General features: G+C 31.6%; 1 protein-coding gene across 3 annotated transcripts in view; it reads left to right on the plus strand.

Moving 5' to 3' along the window:
• Positions 1-1496: 1496 nt before the first annotated feature.
• LOC113509515 (uncharacterized) overlaps positions 1497-24450 on the plus strand; it is a 61938-nt gene continuing 38984 nt past the window's right edge. The window contains exons 1-5 of one of the 3 annotated variants that reach the window (XM_026892872.3): positions 1499-1641; positions 1884-1913; positions 3765-3970; positions 5629-5670; positions 24076-24186. In XM_026892872.3, the coding sequence (XP_026748673.1) occupies positions 3859-3970; positions 5629-5670; positions 24076-24186 (265 nt within the window). In that variant the 5' untranslated portion in view covers positions 1499-1641; positions 1884-1913; positions 3765-3858. Of the gene's footprint in view, positions 1914-3764; positions 3971-5628; positions 5671-24075; positions 24187-24450 lie in introns of all 3 variants that reach the window. The other 2 variants (XM_026892861.3, XM_026892879.3) reach the window with 2 other exon arrangements.

The following is a 24450-nucleotide window of genomic DNA, read 5'->3' on the forward strand; positions in this document are numbered from 1 at the left end:
GACCCTGAAAAATCTTCCTACTAATTATAGCTAATAATTAAGTATCCAAATAAATATAATACATACTTTCCTAAATGAACGCTATCAATTTTTAAATATTTAACTAAAAGATATTTTACTACCATTACTTTCTGTTCTACTAAATTTATATAAAAAAATAACTTATTTATTTATTGAACTTTAATACATACAGACAGTGTAAAAGGGCATATATAACATCATCAACTAGTCAATAGTAAAAAGAAAAATTAGAAAATAATTATTGACTGTTTGACATTATGAGTGAGATAAATATTGGGTGTAAAGGTATATTATACATATCACTACATAGCATAATACAAAGTCGTTGTCTGTCTGTCCCTATGTATGCTTAAATCATTCAAACTACGCAACGGATTTTGAAGCGGTTTTTTTAATAAATAGAGCGATTCAAGAAGAAGGTTTATATGTATAATACATGCATAATATTGTAGAGAAACACTGATAAATTTAGACGTTTCTAATATGATCTCGTAAATAGATACATTTTTAGCGCTTACTTTGCAAACCCTGGCTGAACCCGACGAGATAAACCAAAACAATGTACTACAGTATGGTACACCTTAAAGGGTTAACAAAAAAGTCCGCGATGGTATATGTCTATGTCTTAAGGATAACCCACAATAACCATTTTTTATCCTTTACATTTTACGAGTAAAATGGTTTATTTACGAAGTGATTTTAAGCAATACAGCATAAATTTTTATCCCATTAAGTACGTTAAATATATTATTCATTTAATATAGATCAATATGGTCCTTGACAGCATGTCATTGAAATGAATATTTCTGGAGATATTACAGATTTAAAATGCAGGGACATAGCGGTACGGCGTTACTGGCCCGGCCGGCGGCGCGTGTCTATGTAATAGCGCATTGAAGGCCACGCTTCGCCCTATAGCACTTTATCATGTTTGTATTGTCTAATGACATAAAGCTGTAAACGTTGTTTATAAGGACATTCTGTAGTAGGTGGTTATATTTAGTAACAACATTGCACCCGTATGAAGCCGGGACGAGTCGCTAGTATTCAATAAAAAGAACGAATAATTATGTTTTTTTTTTCACATTTTCAAATAGTGATGCTATCAATATCTCGTTTAGTAATTAGTAGTTCCTTTCAAATAAAAAATATTAACTGCGTAGATTGGAACGTAATGCTGTGTTGTTTTCGTTTAGAAATATAAGGTACTTAATCCAATACTAAATAAAAATTGTTATTTCGCGGTATTTTTGAATAATATGAGTGCATATTTAAATAAATTATGCTATGAAAAGTTTAAGATAATATTATTTTTAAAGTATTTCTATCGACATCTATCAACATGAAGGTTGGAGAGTGCATATCTTTCATCTTTGTCGACATTGCAAAAGGCTTATAGTTAGAGTGAGTACGAAACATTTTATTATTTCCTTCTCCTTCCATTCGGTGTGCTCAACTGTTCACTCAAAAGTCAAATTGAAATTAAAAAACCAGTTTATTTACCGAACACATCGACATATCGCGCGCGGCAATGTAATAGCGTAATCGTGTAGGCAGTGCTTTTGCAGTGAATTTGTTGCTCGTATTTTCTCACGAAGATTATAATCTATGAACTTTACGGTACAGTTACTTCTCCGTGACGTATTGTTATTACAAAAATATATACAATATTTAAGTATTTCATTATCTTTTGTATTGTACAGCATTTAAAACAGGTGTGTCGTATTCGAATTTCGAATTGTTTGAAGGAACCGTGCATTCAATTAAAAACAAGTGATTTGTTTCGTACGAAGTGTTTAAAAAATGTTTTACTAAAATAGGTTATTTAGCATAGTTGAATGAGCTGTGTGTGATTTCTACAGGCCAATACAAGAAGACTTCATGATACAGACGTGAGTAAAAGTAATACCAAATAACTGTTTCTGCCCATTGTACGCTTTGTGCTTCAATTACCACGCAAAAAAAATGTTTAGTCGATGTTTTGTAGTGAGATTTTTATTAGAATATAATAGTTTCCAATAAGACAATTTTGACAACAACGTTCGTTGTATTATGTTTTGATTTAACATTCCTATGCCCCCGCTTACTTTAGGCCTGAGACCGGTTTTCAATGACAGCATTGTGTGAGTTTAATGACTATGGTTTTGCATCGAATCATCAATTTTGCGATATCAGTTTTATATTAAAACTTATTCCTCTATACCTATTTTCGAACAATAATTATGTTTTAACCCCCCCCAATTGAATTCTTATTTGTGATTATAAAGTATTTAGTGGAAGTATGATTAAATTAAAAATATTTGTAAATAATAAATACTAATTGTAGTAAAATAGAAGGTAATATTACAGTCCAGGTAACATAGTAATAAAATATTATATACCCTTGTCTTAAGGGAGTAATGTTAATGGGTTGTTAAGGTAATAAATGAAATATAGTATTTATTATTACTTTTACCCACTACTTTTCTTACATAATTAGGATATATTGATTGATTGTGGTAGCCTATATTCTTCTTTTTTCTAGATACTATCACTAAGCCAAATTTCACAATTATCGGTTAAGCTGTTTAGGTACCAAGGGGTAACAAACAAGCATATTCTCTTTCACATTTATAACACTAGCTATATCTTGATGCTTTACTTGTATGATCCTCTATGTAAAGTTAGAATATAACCTATTTGTTGAACAAGTTTCACATTATTTTAGACATAGTATATTTAAATAAACACAAATATTCTTAACTACTCTTAAGAGTGTCCACTGATTTAAAAGAGTAACTATTGAGTTTCTTGTGGTTTCTTCTCAGTAGATAACAACATTCCAAACCCACCAGTAGAATCATAAAAGGTAATGATTTAAAAGAGCTTACAAGTTCTTTTAACAAACAAGTCTATTTGAATAAAGTCAATTTTGAATTCATTCAAATCTGTTTGAAAATTTAAGTTTGAAAGAATCAAAAACTCAAACATAAATCTTCATAAACTTTTAAATTTATAATTATAATAAAAATAAATTTTGTAATGAATATATATTTGTAAACAGGTGCTACTCATGAATTGGTCTGTTCTAGTTTATGACTAAATTATTTTTTAACTTTATTTCTGTATGTCTATGAGTATATATATCTTAAATCTTATGCCAGTATTCTTATAATTTATAATTACACAAAATGTATAACTCATAAATACTTTTGTTTGAAAAGAGCAACAGACAGTCCCATTATTAATGGCTGAAGTCATTTTCTGAACTATGCAATAGTATAGTTACATTTCTTAAAAGTCTATTAAGATTTATAATATATTTTTATTTTTTATTTTGAAGATGCATAAGAAATTAAGTGAATTACTTTATGTGTGACTAAAAAATCACACAAAAAGTAATTCACTTTTATTTTCATACTAATTGCAATATATTTTAAATTAATCAATATTTTTTTCAGTTTTCCTTACTGTTGTTTTTTTATATTAGATCCTTTATTTTTTTTAATGTAATCAACATGGTAATAAGTCCTAAAATGGCAATAATAATAACCAAAATTATATATTATGATTATTATTTTTGCTATGCAGAAATGTAAACATATTGTGTTACTAATACACATTTTATCAAAAAATAATCATAATATAATACATAATAATATAATATTAATTTAATATATATAATATAATATTAATTAATTATATTATTTTATAATTTGATATATATTTTAATCATTTTAATATGTAACCTTTTTGTTATTCAGATGCACCAGATGAGGTTGAGAAATCATCGAACAGCTGCCAATCATTCCTGATGTCGTGTAGCAGGGCCCACGAGGTTGGCTGAGTCATGCAGCCATGGCCAATAAAAAGGCACTGTACTCTATAGCAGTGGTCATACTCGGCTTCATTTGCTTCATAGTGGGGGCCATAGCCGTTGGACTGCCAAATTGGGGATACTTTTATAGTTGTAAGTATAGTAATTTACATAATTGTAACTTATTAACAAAAGGCCAGTTCTTTTCATATCAATATTTGTGGCTAAAAAACTGTTCATTCTTGATAGTGTTTACCTCTAGGGGGTTTAGGGGAGCTGCCTTATTCTACTTTACCATTACTCTCTTTCAGTATTGATATAAGAGTCTCCAATAAAAACTTCAAATAAACTTTTTTTAACTTTCAACACTTTATCACTTTCCAATTGTAATTTTTTTATTCAAAAGAAAGATACAGCATGTACCAATCAATAGCTAAAATAGCTTTATAAGATATTGGTCGTATCTATGTTTTTTTTTTACTTTCTTCTATTTTTGTAACAATCTTGAATATTCAGTTGCTGTTATATACAGTTTTTGTAAATAAGGCTGTAGATTAATTTTGCTAAAAATACTAATAAAATCTAAATTAATCCTACTAAGCCATTTTATCTTCCTGCTTGATCCACTACAGATTATTTGAATATTATTAAGTATCCTAATTCAATTAACTTAGACCCAAGTCCTGGCACATTTAATGATTGTATTTTTTTCCGGATCTAATTAAATTAAACTGAATTAATAGTGTTCAATTTAATTATTTTATATGTCGATTATTATCATATACAGCTACAGATTAATTTATTAAAATAGATACATCACCCCCATAGAGAATGGAAATATGCCTAATTTTATTAAATTAACTCTTATTAATTTAATATAAAAACACGTTTTAAAAAGAAACACAAAAAATGTGCTAACAATCACTACTTAACTTTTACATTAATAGATAGCACTTATTTATAAGCTTGATAAATTTAAAAAAAAAGTAATACTCATTAGGTGATCCATAATTTATAGGTACTTAAATAAAGTGTTGCCTTTGTAAAAATATATTTTCTTTTTAAAACAAAATAAGATAAAAAATAAGTATGATTGTAAAATATACCTATCTATGTATGAATAAAATTGGCGCCAAAGAGTATGGTTGTGTGTATATATTATTTGTTGTATATATTCTAAAACTCGTATTAAATTTTGCCTGCAACTTCTTACATGTGGATTCTATAAGTGACCATTTCTAGATGTTGTATCAAGATAAAACAAATACCAGATTTTAAATAAGTTCTTCAGGAACACAACTGTGAAAATCCCATTCAATTTGGTACAATAGTTTTTGTTTGATGCCGAAACAAACATACAGACAGACATACAATAATTACAAAGTTACTGTTTTGTCTTCTGTTGCCTTTATTATGATTCCTCACATAAATGTTAGTTAAATATCTCCTATGTACAGATACTTCCCCTATTACAACTGTATTGTATTACTTAGTAATAATTTTTTTTTATTGAAGTAAACTTAATTACAAGCATTTTTGAATATTTTTTTTTTACCTACCACCCATTCAAAATACAATTTCAGATGAGAAGAACATATAAGAAACTCAACTGTTGCTTTTCAAACAAGAGTTGATTTTACGATTATAAATTTGTGTCAATACAGACTAGTAAATAGCAAAAAAATATTTAAATTATTAGATAAATAAAGCCCATTATTGTAAATATTTTATTAAATTGACAAGATGTATATTGTACACATTTGGATATAGCTCATGCACAAGTATGTAGTGTAATGCACACGTTCTTTCAGATGACTCTGATCTCCAGCTATCGATGCTGTCGTCTTATTATTGTGAGTACCATTTTAATATTAAGGGTCTGCGCACACGGCGGACAATATTAAGGATCTGCGTATACGGCGAACAAACGTCTTTAACTTTTACCCCCTTATTTAGAAAAACTTCAAACATCTTATAAGCTTCTCTCTTTCTTTTGTGCTAAATTCTCAGTTTGTTTGAAAGTGACAAAACTATAATAGGTAAAATAGGTTTTCACTAATGAAATTTGAATCGGATAATAAAATGTGAAATATAAATAATTGACAACTGAAGACATTAATTTAATGTAATTAAACAGTAATATTTAAATTAAAACTAAAGAATGGGCAGCATGGTCATTGACCTTAGCCTATTCCTAATAGAATAAAGCTTATTAAAAAAAAAGTTTGTAAAAGGTTTTAGTTTATATGAAGAAGGGGATTAGACATTCGTGTTACATAGTTTATAAGACACGAGAATTAACATAGTTTACTTAAATGATCGTGTTAATTCCCGTCTGGGAAAAAATTATAATAAATAAATAAATAATAAATAAACTTAAAAAGTCCTCAATTCATATTTTTTTTTTTTGTATTTTACGCGATATAAGTTTTTTAATTTAAAGGCGATTCTTGATTTTCTTATTTGTGTATTATGTACTCGTACATTATTATTCAAGTAGAAATAGAAGACTTGCATAATATTTTAAAATAAATAAATAAATAATTTATAAATCAATCGCAAGTATTGTAGAACACGTTGTTGAATAATTGAGGTTTGGTTTGGCAATACAACAGTTGTTGATTCAGTTAGTTTTGTGTTAGTTAATTTTTCTAAAAAAATTTTTAAACTAACAAGTAAGCCGTAAGCAATCCTTCGTCTGCGCAGGCTCTAAGCACCTACTAATATACTATATTTTGTACATTTTGCACATTGTATGTTGGTGGAGGTATTAGTTACGTTGATTTTAAGTTACATATTTGTTTTTACTGAAATTTATATTTATTTAACTTTGCTGTGGTGGTGTCTATTACAATTCAAATTCAACTCTATGTACATTGTTGTATGATTAAAATTAATCGTTTCGTGACATATTTTCAAGCGACTTCAAAAAGCAGGAAGTTCTCGATTCGATAGTATTTTTTTTTACGTTTGTTACCTCATAACTCCATCATTTACATATCGATTTGGAATTTTCTTTTTTTTTTTATCTGAAAGTATATATTCATTCAGTTCGATAACATCGAAATTTTGTCGAAATCAGTTCAGTAATTCTTAAATAAAAATAACCGGGTTTTCCACTATTGAGGTCGGTGTTTTTTTGTGTAACAACAACAAATCTTAAATTATATTGATGGCATGAAAGACACCTATAGTACATACATCACAAGGTCTACTATTTTACTTTAGATGAACCATCTATTTGTTTCCCATCCCCGAGCTATTAAAAAAACAAAAAATACTCTTGTAATATTTTTCGTAAACGTACGCAACCTCTATTCTGTCCTTCGACGTCATAACGTCATAATGTAAATTTATAAACTTGAAAGATAACAAAAAGTACAAAAAATAATCTACTGTTCTTATATCTAACATAATAGGTCTTTAAAATCGTACTTAAATTATACAGCTGGTAAAAAAAAATCTAAATCGGTTCAGCCGTTTGAGTGGTGCGTTTATTAGCGTATACCATTTAAATTTATACACAGATATTGTGTGTATATATATATATATATATATATATATATATATATATATATATATATATATATATATAGTAGATATATACGTAATAATAATAATAATAATAATAAATCTCTTTATTTTCAGGTATATACCCATAGTTAACATTTTTATATTATTAATTAAATAAATTGTTATTATTATTTTTAAAATAAACATCAATTATAAAATACCAATTTAAATTATTTCGTTATAAAATCTCTTGTCGTCAGGTATGCTGTGAGAAATACAGTCTTTACAATATTATTACTTGTTGTCATTAATCTGTCATGAAATTTTGCCTTATAATTACGTAAAATAGCAAAAAAATCATTAACCCTGTTCTCTGCAAACATGCCAGACGCACTACACCGCCATGGCAAGTTGAGCATCGCTCGGAATGCGTTATTGTATTGCACACGCAGTGTGTTATAAGCCCTTTTCGTATAACTATACCATAACTGGCTGGTGTAGAAAGCCTGACAATAAGACTTAAACAATGTCAATTTGACTAGCTTCGAACAGTGGTTAAATTGTCTAGCCAGCATATTGCTTCTACATGCAATGTTACGCCTTTGTCTCTCCAGATCGCTATCATCTTTCAGATCTTCTGTCAACATATGTCCAAGATATTTAAATTTATTAACTATTTTTAAAGTATTCCCACATAAATTAATTTTTGGCAAAATTTCAGGTCCCTTTCCATATTTAAAAATAATAATTTCCGATTTATTGACATTATATGTTAAATGATGTATCTTTGCATATTGTTCACATATTTCAATTAGTTTTCTAAGACCATTGGCTGACGGACTCAGCAAGACCATGTCGTCCGCATAACTGATATTATTTAGGCTTACACCACCGATATGGCAGCCAACTCTAGTCCCACCGAGTCGGCCAATCAAATCATTGATATATAAATTAAACAGAACAGGTGAGGTCAGCCCACCTTGTCTAACTATGAATATAGAATTAACTCCACATGTAAGTTTGTAGCTCTCCGACAACACGTTACCCCATCTAATTTGATTTAACTGGTTTTCGTACCAAAATTCCAGTATATTTGTAATATTAGGTGGAACCCTTGTCTCACGCAATTTATTCCAAAGCAAATTATAGTTAACTGTATCAAAAGCACGGCTGATGTCCAAAAAACAAGCATAAACAGAAGTTTTTCTGGATATGTATTGTCTTACAGTATTTTTCAATGAAAAAATAGCCAAATCCGTAGCCAGTCCCTTACGAAAACCGAATTGTGCATTATTTAGTGGTAGGAAGTCCTCTGAAAGGTATTTGTTAATTATGCGCTCAAATAATCTAGAAATAATAGTGGCTAATGAGATAGGACGATAATTTGTAATACTAGAGACATCACCCGTTCTGTTCTTTACAATAGGTATTACAATAGTCCTCATAAAGTCTCTTGGCAGGTAGCGATGATCCATACATGCATTGAAGAATAAGGCAATTTTCTCAAACAATAATGGGCTAGCATAATAGTTAGTTAAAGTAATATAGAAGATTGTATAGACATTTTAATAATTATCTTGGCTAGTGATATATGCCACCATCGGCCACTCTATACGATATAACGATTTTTTAATAGCATAATAGAAGAAAAAAGCAAAAGAGGAAGGGGAAGACCTAGGATTAACTACATGGGACAGATAAAGGAAACACTAGATCTTATGTGGAATAGAGCTAGCTAGAGGAGAATGTATGAATTAGTTGCACCGACAAGAGTAAACTCTTTAATGAAAAGAGAGAGTGATATATGGGGAAAAAGTTGAGAAAAATAATATTTTTTATTGCACTAAAACATACAAAAGTATTATTTTTACTGCAATGTTTTTAATTCGATTTTACAATACTCAGTAAATATTCGAATATTTAACAGTTATAATATAGACATTTAATAACCAGTCAATCATAAGAGATATTTGGACGAGGTCATTGTGTAGTATTTTGGTATTTTATATTCAAATAACGATTTGTTCGTCATAACCTCGTGATCAATAAACTGTATTATTGCATACTTTCGCAATAAAAAAGTTGGCATTAAAATTGCATGCAATTAAATTAATTTTAATGTTTGGTTGGAATCGGCGGCCCCTCTGTTGAAATGTTGTAACCGTCATCTACATACATGGACAGTACAATGGAATTTACAGAATAGTGCTCTGCTACCAATTGGAAATTATGTCCTTGCCTATATATGTAAATAGAAATAATGTGCTTATTGCACTTCAAAACGGTTAAATGGATTTGACAAATCTCAACTGACTTCAAAAAGAAGGAAATACTCAATTCGCTTGTATTTTTTTATGTTTTGTAAACCGATTTGGAAAATTCTATTTTTATTTGGAAGGATATACTTACAAATTGGTGTCAAAGTAGTTTTATAAGAATCCTTTCAGTAGTTTAGTTTTTAAATCTGAATAACTTGTCACTATTGAAGTTGTTTTTTTTTTTTTTTTATATGGCACACTATTTAATTAATAATAATGTTCATAATAGTTCTATTACGGTTTTCCGGCAAAGAATTAAAACTTCTGCTGAGTCAGCATGTTATAAAATAAAACCAATTGGATTATCTCTATAATGAAAATACCAATTATACGAGAGAGAAACAGGAGATTTTGTGCGAAGTGCTTTGGCCAGTGGTTAAAGAAGCCGTTCCGAGACTTGTTTGTATTCTATTTCGAAGAGTGAAATATAGCATTGTAATTACTGGCTAATATGGCGTAGAGGTGTTTGGTGATGTATGTATAGTTTTTTTATGTCACAAAGGTGGGCCACGGGAAGTTGTGCCCATAGCATTCGTCGTATCACGTACATGGGTTATAGTGACCGCTTATGGTCAAATGGACTGGTATATTCGATTACCATCCTCCTAAAAAGGGATCTTCTGTGTTGGGCTGAATAACTGATATAAATACGACATAGAAACCTTCAAGAGCATATTGTTTCTTAAAAGGCGATATACACCTGCCATTTCTCTGACGGTGCGTGATAATTACTATCGGATAAGTCGCGTGCTCGTTTGCTCCCTATGTTATAAAAAAAACGGATATCAACAAATCATCATCATATTTGAATAGATTGATCTTGTAAAAGTTAATAAAAGCCTGTTCTTTATAAATAAGGTGTAGAGAAATAAAAAACCGAGCTCCGCCCCGACGGAAGTGCAGCCAGCGCGCAGCATGCTCGAAGTGGAACAAACCGGGCAATCGCGCTTCGTATACTGTTACCTTCGCCTTTCTCATCTATTAAAGTACTAAGGGAGCGACTAGTTTGTTATCTGATTTCACGAGTTTTGTGATAACAATCGTTCTATCTGAAATCGTACCAATCTATTATATAGCATAGCGACCAGCCGCTACGGCTGTTAATATTAATAGACGCAAACAAACACGTAAACAGTTGCTTCGAACTTTATCGTACCTACTTACTTCCACTTGTCAAAGTCTTGGCAGAGTGTATTGTTAATGAGATATTATCGTTTACAAGTGACTGGTTTATACCAGAGACTTCGCGTGACCGGTATTGATTGACTGAGATAATGAGTAGACTATATATACATAGCCTATATATAGTAGCCTATATTATTTCTTTTTCCAAATACTAGGTGTTTACTAAGTTCAAGCCTATTGGTTCAGCTGTTAAAGCGCCAAGAGGTAACAAACAAGCAAAGTTATTTTAATAATTATAATACTATAATAACTATCTCCCGCGATTTTGTTCCTAAAGCGAGTATTTTTATTTGGAGAACAAAATTTACTATAGAAACACGATTGTCCGTGTTAAATCAAATTTTTAAAATTGAATGTGACTATGTAACATCTCATCTATCGATGTTTTCATATCTTTATACGAAATATTGTAACGTTATAAAATAAACTGTGCGTAATTTTTTGTGACAACGGATTAAAAATAACATAACAAGTCAATCTGAAAATAATAGATCGTTCCAGTATTTTCTATACAAATAGAAGAAATTGGAATTTTTATTGTCTATATAAAATAATTAACGTGTTACAATTACAGATGATATAACAGTTACTATCTAGAACACGTTTTTTAAATTACTGTACACGTTTTAAATTGGTCCCCGTACGGACAAATGCAGTGTAGGACGACCCCCAATAGATGGAGTGAAGGGAGTCAGTGGATGCAGGTGGCTCAGGACCGTTCCTTATAGTAGTCTATGGGGAGGGGTATGTTCAGCAGTGGACAGATAACGGCTGATATGGTAATGATGATATACGGATAAACTCGCAAATTATAGTTAATAACAAATTACAGTTTTTCCTGTAGAACGTACCTAAGTCAATACACCGCTCTCTAAGTGTTATATACTCTACGAAAATATTTTATGCGCGAAATGGTTTTGTTATCGTTAAACAGGGCATGCTCAGTTTTCATATGGGTTAAGACACTTCCGTATTCTCTATCCAGCTATATCTGTGGTATGTACCAAATTTATATTATAGATTAATTGTAATACCAAATTTTGTACCAAAGAGGCAAAACAAATGTAAGCCAATAACTAGATGTACGTACATCTGTCAAGAACACATCAGAATTACATTGTCTTTATCTTTATTGTTCATCAATGTATTGTCGAACTTTATGAATACTTTGAATACTCAACATATTTTATGTGTCATGTCATAAAAGTCACGTTCCACGTGATATGTCGATACGTGACTATCTATGCTTTTATTCTCAGTGGTTTCATATTAGTTCAGGTTTGTTATTAAAGACGAATACCGCGATATTCCGCAACGCTTGCTTAGGCTGTACAGAGGTTTGCTTTTGCTCGTCTCTGATGCATTTAAAAATGTGGCACGCCCGCCAAACGGGTCATTGACCCTGGGACCTTTGTGACAAAACTTGCGGGAGATGCCAGCAGTCGCGCTTTATGGAGTTTTTTATTAATTCATGCAGACCATAGTGCATTCAACTTTTGCTAGAATATTAAAATGTTTATTTTCCTCACGTCCGAGCTGTCCTAACTTTGAATTCTGATCAATATTCAAAACGCGGCCCCAAAATAGGATGTTTTGCATGTCATTTATGTCTTAATAAATTATTAGATATTAGATGGAAAATGCATATGATTGTAATACAAGTAAATAGTTTCTTAGTAATCAGCCTGATTTATAAAATGTTATATTTTCATTATTTAATAACGAGGTGCATAGATATATTTTGCTTTCATTTATATAACGGCTTGCGTTCTGTGGAATTGTTCGAAATTATATCCACAACCACCTTTTATCATCATACCGTTCACCATCAACAAGGGATTCATTCTCACATGCTAGAACGTAAATGGTCGCTTACAGTATGATTTCAGAGGAGTTTCTTTCCGCGAACGCTTAGGCTGTGGAATAAGCTCCTTGCCGAGATTCACCAACAAACTACTGCACCAAATGTAGAGTAGTTTGTTGGTGGATGCCGGAACAAACATACAGACAAAAAATATTGTTTTGGCTTCTATTGGTCTTATTAAGATTCTCTATATCACTTTTCTCAAATATCTCTCATACAAAAACATTGTTTAGTTATTTTCTGAGTAAGATATGTATGCAGATTTTTCTTTATTAAGTATGATGTAAATATCTATTGCTAACAATGCTAATAAATGTTTTCTCAATTAGCTTCCTATATAATGATGTAATTAGATTCTACTCGGACGAGGGAGGTACTCTCGTATACGCTCCCACGCACCAAGTAACGGAATCATCCAGATTCATTATAAATGGCGCTTCGCATTTAGTTTTGATTAACTATAGTGTGTATGCATTGAATTTATTAAACGAATGCTAAAATGAGGAAGTTCTTAATTCAAATTTTGGGAACAGTTTTTTTTTAACGCCAGTTCTGAAATTATTAAATATTTTTTCTTTAATTTTTTTTTATACTAGTATTAATCCCATATTAACATTTTGATGAATAAAGCTATCATTTTGTTTGCGTAGCAATAAACTGTTTGTTGCGAAGTAAAATTTACTGACTAATACTATTATACGTTCTAAATTCAAATATTTCAATTTAATGTGCTTACGAAACATCTCATCGTTTATAGGTTTTTTTTTTCATATCGATATATATCGTCATAGTCGTAGAATACTGACGGATCTTTATATGTAATCTTTGTCAGATCCGTCAGTATTCTACGACTATGACGATATACTTGTTAACCAGAGAAATGTTGAGGTCTGCTATTTTAGACGGAATAATTTCTATAAGCTCTTAGCATATCAAATAGTAATCACACTCTGTATTTGAATTGTATGCTGTTAGTAGATGAATGATTTTACTACATTTTTATTTCATTGCATCATCATCATTCATGTATATTGATTTTACTTGTTTAGTCATTTAGTTAACATTTGAAGTTTGTGTATTGATAAATACGAATGATGTACCAAATTAAATACATTATTAATCTGATGTTCCAAATATAGTAAAAATGTTGTGTCAACATCACAATAGAGTAACTGTTGTTGAGGTTTGCCTACGCCTATCCAATCCCATCAATGGTCATCGTGACAATGCCATTTTTTTCGACTGACAGCCAACGACCTCGTCTGCATACCGTGCCAGCATATTTCGGTAGATCGCAAGAGTTGTTTTTTACGTCCGTTGTTTTTACTACGACGCGCATAAACATCTTCAATGCCCATGACATTGATGCTAAATCAACTAGTGTCGCTGACGATTCATTAACTGTTAATTTGTTAACGTTATTCCACACTTTTTTTTACTTCACTTTCAATTTAATCACTAGTTGTTTTATTTAGATTCTTTATAAAGAAATACATTTTACTGTCCAAGAAAACTACTTCGAAAGATATGTCTTGCAGACACGTTAAATTAAAAATATTTAAAGACACGGCTTCCTATATTTTTAAATATGTGGTTTTAACTCATGACAAGCAGTTTTTAATTCCAATAAAATTTGTTACTCAAGATTGATGTGGAACCAACACGGAAGTAAACCTTATCAATTATGAAAAGAAATCTAATTGTGGTACGTCGCTTTACGTTATAACGTAATATAGCCGCAATATTATTATTATTATTGATAGACATGCTTTTTCAGGCAGAAAAACCTATAACACTGCGACCTTTCCATGATCTTTTGTGCTCGCCCCTTTTTTAAAGTTCTGCTAATTCCTATCAATGATAGGAATTTTAAGATGTTTTTTGTAACATTCTGTTTTAGCTCCTCAGGAAGTAAAATGTGTTTTCTAAAGTTTTCGTTTATGTATGAGTGGGCAACAGCCACAAGTTAAGTGCTGCAGCATTTCTTCTTCATTCTTTCTTCTTTTTAGGCATAAGCGTAGTTGGGTCATATGCTTATTTAGTTTACAGTGACCAGTCAGAGCCCTTGTTAATACATGTACAATATATTTACTCAAAAGAATTTCTAAAAGTAATTTTCTTAAATCCCCTTAATCAAGGCTTTTGAGTGATATAATCCTGGCAACAGGAGCCAGATATAATTTATATAGTCACGATAATATAGATGAATTGAGAAACATTTGAAATCGTTTATAAAGTTGGAAATTCCATTGACAAAAGGTCTCAAACAAATTGTATCTTTAGACACAGTCTGCTTTCGCTACTTCGACTGCAATCATTAGTTATTACTTGTATTATTCTACCATTAGTTTCAAAGTTAATTCCAAGTTGATTGGGCTCATGAAAATCGTGATAACCTCTCAGTGTTCAGAAGACCTACTTTCCAAACTTTATCTCACGTATTTCACTTTTACTTCGACAAGTTTGATTGGTTTTAAGTGATTTTCCAAAGAAGGAAGTTATCCAATTCGACTATATATTATTTCTGTGTTTACATAATTACAACAACGATTTTTAACGGGTTTTAATAAGTTACAATCGATAGGGTCCTATGTTGGTCCCTTTTCTTTATTAAAGTTTCCGATTTTGAGCTTTAATATGCAACAAATAATAGTTTTTAAAATATCAGACCCAAAACTTTATATCAAATACAGTAACTTATATAAAAAAAAGGTCTTATCAATTTGATTATTTCTCTATCTATAAAATTGTGATAGTTCATTTCGATGATATGTAGAAGTAACATCAAAATGGAACAGAATAACAACTGATAGGTGCGGTAACGGTTCAGAATCGAAAAAAAAAAATTTCCATGTTTTTCTTCGTTACATGAACTTACTTTCACCGATACGTAAGATAAATTTTCTTATACTCGCAACAGCTACTCTGTATGCATGTTGTTCATATTAATTATCGACGAACGATCGTCGTCAATACAGGCATATTTTCTAAAGTGAAAACTAAGTTGCTACTAGCTCTATGGTTTATTCATATCTCTATTAAATCTTCTTACAAGATTACATTTCTTAAATCGACAATTTGATCAAATGTTATTATTGCTTCGCAAAAAACAGACACTTCAGTCGTGACAAATTTAATATTGGCTAGGAATTTCATATTCATATATTAAAGTGAATAAAATGTGCCGATAAACGATGGAATCGTGAGTCTAGAATTGGTTTTGTTCCTCAACAGTTTCTTGGTCCTTAAACAAAAACTGCAGCTGAATTCGTCACAAATTAAATATGGTGCCATCACAGGAGTGAGCATCCTATAGATTCTAAAAAACACTTTTTTGATTTTATTATGTAACCGTGTAACCAAAAGAAGTTAAACGAATTGAAAACCTTCTTTTAGGCATAGCTTAATAACCAACGGAATTGTAGTCGTAAGCCATCATTATCAAAGTTATAGTGTTCACTGCTAAACTTAGATCTTCTTAGAAGATTTAATTTTTAACGTTGAAGTGTTTAATAAATACTTTCAATATATAACAATAGTAACATACGTTACAATAGGCAAGTCCCACAGAAACAGTGCCCCACATCTGAGCTATCAGTTTACTTCAACCGGCTGCAATCGTAAAATTTATCGCTGCACTTTACGAGTTATTGTTCAGTGTTGTTCTTTAACGATTAACAGTTATCGACCTGGAACAGTGTTGCCAACTTAATCGTTTTAAAGCTAGATCTCGTCCTGTTTGTATTCAGCCTTTTCTTATTAATTTCCGCATAGCCCAAAATTATGACGTGTCGAAACAAGAAAAATATTCTTTTATTTAGAAAATTTATGTCACCAACAATGGGATTAATTTCCAAAACTGTAAATACAATATCAGCCTACTCGTTGTAAATCTAACAATTTTTTTAAGTTGATTTTTTTTATTTTAATATTTAATAAATGTCTGAATTTATAAAAAAAAGTAATAAATCGTAAGAGACGACTAAGGGAACTAATGGTCGAAGGATAGCAGTGTCCTTTTTAAAATATCACCAAAAGTCTAACTGCTGTTGTTACCCCCCTGTCAAACGTGACAAGAACTGGCAAACCCCTCTTCTAGGGAAGGCCTATGTTCAGTAGTGGACAATTAACGACAGATGTGATGATGATAAATAAATAAATTAATAAATACAGAAACAGTTATTAATTTATTTTAACAAAAATGAATATTTTTTTAAACAAGTATATTTAAAATCAGTAACCATTACCCCAATTTTTTTATTTTGAACAAATGTAGCAATTTTACTTGGCACAAAATTCCGACGTCGAATTGACAACTCTAACTTGCACCTTTAAGTACAAAGGGATATCCAAAAAGCCATTGTCTGAAGTTATGTGCTATAATTTAGTGCTTCGTCAAACAAACTGCCTTGAAAATTTCTTCGTGATTACTATGTGAATGTATCTCTTCACAGTAAAAACAATCGTGGCTTGAATTTGAGATAGTGATCTGGGCGAGCAAAGACGAACTGCGTTTAAACCGTTTAAATGCAGGTCATTGAGAACTTAACTCCTCCCATTCTATTTGCGCAACTTTCGTATTTTACATCTACTTATAGTAACTTCTACATAGGGTATTAATTTATATAGTAAAAGAGAAACAACTTTAAATGTCAAACTATTTCAACGATACAATTTCAAAAGGTTAGTAGAATCCTATATTAAAAATTAAAATAAATTTTCACATTAATTAAGGAGTAAGCATAGATGTCACAGTGCTAAAAATCGAACATACATCTATTGTTTCTTCCACTTATATTTCTGTTCGCTAAAACATTCAAGTTACGAAAGTGAAAACATTTTAGTGTTTTTACTACAATGTTTTTATACTTGGAACTTGTTACACCTGCACCAAATCTGACCACTTCCTCGAAAATCTCAGAAAACTTTCTGTAATGCGTCATGCACCTACACACGTATTGCTTCGGTTTAGGTGTCCATTAATGCTTGTTAAAGATGTTGGAATAAACGTGATAAATGTCGCCAAATGGTAATAACACATTTTTAGGAGGGTGGAAACCTCGTAGCCTATTTCTGTAATTCGTTGATGGGACATTAAATTGTGAGTTGTTTGCTAGAAATTTAAGCTGTAGTTTCTTCAATTTTTGGTTAGATACTTGTAATTGAGTTAAAAAAGGCTCAAAAGTTGGAAATCTTAATAATTAACTACAATCTATTCAAATATATAACTTTTTTATAATGCGACATCAGGTCAACTTCAATTTCCTAAAGACATCCCATTATTACTGTCCATTCTGACAAGGAGTGTCTAACGTCTCCATCTGCCACAACTTCCTCTGCAATTTGATATGACATAAGGTCAAATTTACGACGTTTAACCTCTGTTCCTATTACCAATAGCTCGGTAATTGAGACGAGACTAGGTGAATGTCGGTCACAATGCAGTCAATTGACTCATACATGTGACTCATTTGATCCCTAATGAGGTGCACATGTTACACCTCGGTTGCTCGTATAAATCGAGACTTTCTTTAATCGGCACGATAATTTACATTCATTAGTTTCTCTAGATACTAGATCTACGAGCACTGGCAGCAAAGCCAGTCTGCATTAGAATTTTCATATGGTAGTCTGTTTTGAAAATAGCTCGCTTCCCGTTGTTTGTGGAAATGGTTGTTGATTTAACTTTATGAAAATAGATGACGTCTAGTTTAGTATTTCAACGTTGGATAGTAATGGTATATTATGATATTATCTGGACTTATCTCCAGATTCTATAATGTTTTACAGAGAATGTTACATTTGGATTCATCTCGTGAGCACTCATACCCCAGATAGTTCCGAGACTAGTTGAGCATTCTCAGCAAAAATACTCTAAAGGCATACAAACTTATCCTATCTCTCAAGTTAGAGCAATCAGTACACATTTACAAAATTTCATTAAAATAAATCGAGTAGTTTTAACGTGAACGAATATTTAAACACGGGATTTTTATACATTATCATAAAGTATCAGGTAAGATTGGCTTTTAAAATTAATCTTAAAGCTTTTTCCGACAAATAAAAGGGCTTTTAAACCTAACGTTATAAATGCAATTGATTGAATGTTTGCTGTTCATTCATGCAAAAAGGCTGACCGACCGATTTAATTAAAATTATACATAGCGGACCCGTTGGTCTGGAATAACGCATTGGTTCTTTTTGTTAAGCAATTCTAAAAGGGATTCTCAATATAGCTATTCTTTGTATGATTACGAAGTACTTTCGCCTATTCTGAAGCAAGTTTGATAAATATTTTGCATTTGCCTATACCCGTGTATATACCTACTCCCGTGTTGGTTGCAATACTAATTTTGTCATTATTGTAGACGATTATTTTTGTTCTAGAACAATGTATTAATTTATTTCATGTGTCAAAGATGTTTATGTTTGTTGCAAAATTTGACTCTATGTAATAAACATAACTATGTTCTTAATTTACGTAAGGTTGCAATAAAACGAAACGGATTGTTTAATAATTTTATTTAAACATTAGCTTTTTGCCCACTACTTCCTACGAGTGGATTTCAGAAGTAAGAAATCAATTACACTTCTGTTTCTAGACTTCCCATCAAATTAAAACTACAGTTTTAAGTTAGACCTTCGGGAACGTAACTGTGAAAACCGCATTAAATTTGGTGAAGCAAACAGACCAATAAATAATATTGTTTTATCTTGTATTACTGAGACCTCATCTATCACTTTTTCTTAATTATCTTCCATGTACAGACATCATCTAGTTACAATTTTATTATATTAATAAAATCATCATAAAATCATTATAGTTAATATTAATTAATTGATTCTGAAAATTATACTCCAAATAATACGTTTTCCATCACATAATAACTAAGAATGTTTCTTATTATTATCAGCATCTGAACGTTGATGATTGGCATATGAACACGTCTTACCATACTCAACTCCCACGTGTCACCCGTCTTTACATATTTAATATATGACTAGTTAAATAATAGTAATTATAATTCAAACCAAATCTCACGGTCAACGACAACATAATTTGATGCTGTATTTAGAGCCTACCATCATTTATTTAGAAGCTAAAAGTTGTACAAGGAAATAAACGTTAACTGGAATATACAATTACAATAATTATCATCGTACTCATTTTTTATTATTATTATTTCAGCCATTAACTGTCCGCTGTTGAACATAAGCATTCCCCATAAGGGGAGTTTTGTCAGTAGTTGCCACGCTTGGCTGGCGTGTTGGTAACCGCAGTTAGGCTATGGTGATGATTTAAGAGGACTACTATTGCCCATCTCTCAACCATTAAGTTTCTTTTGTCGCCTTTTACGGCACTTACGAAAAAGAAGAGGGATAGTTGTATATATTGTACTGTTCCAATTTACAAGGTACAGAGGAATAACACCTGAGTCCTCAGGAATGGCAACGCATGGGGGGTATCATGGGCGAAACAGTATACTCTGTTATGTTCATGGTACTGCTTATGTCTCTAGGCGACGGTTACCACTTTCCATCAGGTGGGCCGTCAGCTTGTTTGCCATTATGAGTTGTATAAAAAAAAAAGAATAGTTTTAAGTAAGAGGTTACGTCAGTTAACATACTGTATACTAATATTAATAACTTCGATTTTTACAACTAGAGCAATTATAATATATGTAGAGACACCCACTTATTTTATATACTATTTAATATATTAGAACGTAGTTTAGGACGTATATTACTAGAGAGAATCTTGGACACTACTATCTATTTTTTTATCTATTTATTTATTCTTTATTGACCATATTACAAAAAAAAAATGTCCGCTACAAAAGGTGGCCTTAATACTATATAACATTCTCTCTCTATTAATCTTAAAAAAAGAGTAATCCATCCACTTGTTCGCAACTGATGCGCTTATCAAAGAACTGCAAACTGGAAAAAATACAAAAAGTTTAAATCCACAGCTAAATATTTTAAACCGGCGATTTGCCGGCCTGCAATTAGCGACCAATTCGCAATACAGTATGAATTCAATTAGAACGTAAGGAAGTCGTGACTGGGCCCTCTTCTCTCTTAACACTTCCTCGACCTTCCTACATTGAAACCTTTGCTTGTATAAGACTGTTGCTTGTATAATATGGTGTAACGTAGATCATTTTGCATCAAGATGACGCTTTATGTGACTATTCGCTAACACGTGTTTTTTAAAAAATACATATCGCGAATTTTTATATATATTTATTTATTTACACTTTGTTGCACAATTTAGAAAGAGAGATAACAAATACAGTGAATATTAATGAGAAGTGATACAAAAGGCGGCCTTATCGCTAAGCAATCTCTTCCAGACAACCTTTGGGTAGAGGACATTGAGAAAAAGACAAAGGGTAGGTGGCGCACTATTCTATTGTAATTTTTCAATTTTATCTTAAAATAAATTTGACCGTGTGGTACCGGCATAAAATAGATTACCTCTTCCTTTCCCGTGGGTGTAGTAAGAGACGAGTAAGGAAGGGCGAGAATGAGCAGCAGCGTCCCTCTTTAAACATCTTTAAAGTGTGACTGCGATTGCCAATCCACCTGCCAAGCGTGACAACTACTGGCTCAAGTATAATTACTCAAGGGGGTGACTTATGTTCAACAATACACAGATAAAGACTGACATGATGAACTTAAAGTATATATTTCTTTCACATACTGAGTATTTACATTTTAATATCCTTCTTTATGCACGCATGTATAAAAAAATTGGTCTGTTTACAGAAGAGTTTGTTTTGTAATACTCCATCTAGATGTATGTGATCTATGGTTGCTTGCATTTGAATATTCGGTATTAATGCTATTGGTGTAGCTAACAATAAAACTCTATTAACGTTACCTCATATTTTAAGTGCAGTTTCTGAGATTATGCAGTTTCTGGTTATTTGATTATAATTATTTTGTTTAATTCCACCACCATTAGTATGTATGTGACTGCCAACAATCGAAGAGTGATCATCACTATTACTACCAGAAGTTCCACAACCTTCCATATTAGTCATCAATCTCCGACTGCCATTTTGTTCATGCACGTTTTGCGACACGTGTTTAGCGGTTTATAAGTGAAACACGTGTGAAAACAAAATAATTCTTATCTAATAATCAGTGATATGAGGCCTATGTTCAGCAGTGGACAGTTAACGACTGATGTGATGATGATGATGATGATGCAGTAATATAGACTTTTGCAATTCCGAGCTGTGTTTTTTCAATTACGCCATGGAAGGATCCATTTTGTATAACCCCCCAAATTTAATTGGTCGCTCGCGCTAAGGGACTATAATTAACGAACTAGTACAGTTTCATCGGCGGATTATACACATACTGAGACGTAGTAAGATTCGAGTGAAACGAATTTTTTGACCCCCCTTATGAAATAGATTTTACCAAAATATAATGAAACCTAATTTTTAATTCAAGTAAAAATAATTTAGTACATAAACTACACAATACTGAAGAGAAAGTGATTGTTAGTAATGCAGACTATCTGTCCCATTGCTAGCAATATACTCTATCAAGTCGACCTCCACGTGGTCCCCCCTCGAAACCATTGTGCAGGTGGTTGCAATTCCAGGTGTACTCATCATGATGGATTAATTGACCTGCCCTTTCATTCTTACCTGTCATCCCTCACTGGTGCCCCGCTAGTGTATACCTTGCAGGCGAAGTTACAATTCCATTATCATCCATTAAAAAAAAACTACATAATACCTAAGTCGATAATAAAACTCCAAACTTAAAATTGGTGTTGTTACAACAAATAGGCAATGGTACATACATACAAGTGTCATGACAGCACCCACTAGACAAACAAGTTTACTATCACATTGTCATGCCCAAATATGTATGTCACAGTTACTCTAAGGTCACACTTGTGTTGCGCATCAAATTCTACTCGTAATATTGTGTCAACATATTACGTCAGGATTTTTAAACCAAATAGAATGGCAAACAAACTGACGGCCTACCTGATGGAAAGTGGTAACCGACACCAATAGACACGAACAACACCATGGACTTCACAAAATACACTGACTGCCATTCCTGAGGACTATAGCGTTATGACTCTGTGTATTCTGTAATTTCACTTAGCTTATAGCTCAGTCGAATAAAGATTTGCGCTCCTTCGGAAGATAGGAAGATCGAATCCCGGTCTTTGAATTTTTTTTTGAAATTCCAAATTAATATTTGAATGAGTTACCAAAGATTTTCACTTGCCATATTTCGGAAGGCACGTGAAACCGTTATTTCTCACGAATCAGTTGTTTTTCTTTGTGAAGCAAAAAGGTCGCTGATCATCAGATTGTTTTGTCGCAATTGAAGTCTTTTTTTTGTATTTTTTTTCTTTACTTTGTTTGATGATTTAAATTAAAAACATGAAAAATATAAAATTAAAAATATTAATTTAATAGAAATACTAAATTGGCAACGATGTTTGATTAATTTTGAAAAATGAATTTATTTTGTTACACCTCTTGCCTATAAAACCATACTTTTTTAAGGTATCGTAAAATATTTTTAAAATGAGAATACATTATAAGTCTGTACATATTGGATATTTTTTTTACATTACTGCGGAAATCCCATTCACGTCAGTCGTGAATAGAAGTTGTCAATGGATCGATCGAGATTCTAAATGGAACTGTTAAACGTATTGGGTTTGGATTGAAATACAGTACGCGAAATAGTACCCCATTCATTTAGTTTTTTGAATTAGCATATTACTATTTAGCTTGTTTCTTTTTTTTTAAGAGTTTTATTATCATATAATCATACTAGCCATTAATTATCCACTGCTGAACCTCATCCTCACCCTTAAAGGTTTTGCCAGTAGCTACGCTTAGCAAGCGGCTTGGCAACCGTAGTTAGGCTTTAGTAATGTTTTAAGGAGGGACGCTGCTTCCCATCCCTCGATATTTAAGCTATCTTAGTCGCCCTTTATAACACCCACGAGAAAGGAATGGGCAGCCCATTCTATATTAGAATTAACTATAGGATATAGTTTATATATATCGGATATAATTTATATAGTTTGCTCCCATATAAATTTGCATGCTAGTCCCATATGAATTGGCCATGATATAAGTCGATTTTTTATCCAGCAAAATTATTCTTTGTTCATTTACATTTTCTTTCAAACAAAAGTTTTGCAGAAGTTAATTTATAATTCTGAAAACTATCATGACTAGCTCAATAGCCTTTGCTACCACCACATTCATCACTATTAATAATCTTTGGCACCGCAAGGTTTGAATTTGTCTTCTAAATTTTTTGAATCCTAATTTAGACTTTAACTGATTTTATTAACATTGCTTTTTCCTTGTCCCCAGTGGTAAACCCTAGCTACGAGCAAGGCTACTTCGGACCATGGAATATGTGCAAGAAAATGTCGTACAACAGGGAGAAATGCGGCGCAGACGTCTCGAAGTTCCGGCCATCCAGTAAGTGTAAAAAAGTGGTGTAAAAGTAGAAAGTATAAGGGGCAATTCATACCGTGATGGCAGCGTTTGGAGTGACACAAACCTACGGTTTAAGACTCCTCGACCGTTTTTCGGCTTGCCAGCGATACTATAAAACGTTTTCAGAAAGGATGTTCTAAATTTGAATTTATTTTTTTAGTTACGTAATATCTTAGCCGTTAACAATTATAAATCATTTTGGACATTTTTCGATAGATTGAGTATACTCCAGTGTAAGCTACGATT

Source organism: Galleria mellonella, unplaced genomic scaffold (genome assembly GCF_026898425.1).
Source record: "Galleria mellonella isolate WM207_F2 unplaced genomic scaffold, CSIRO_AGI_GalMel_v1 utg184, whole genome shotgun sequence".
Classification (NCBI taxonomy): Eukaryota; Metazoa; Arthropoda; class Insecta; order Lepidoptera; family Pyralidae; genus Galleria; species Galleria mellonella.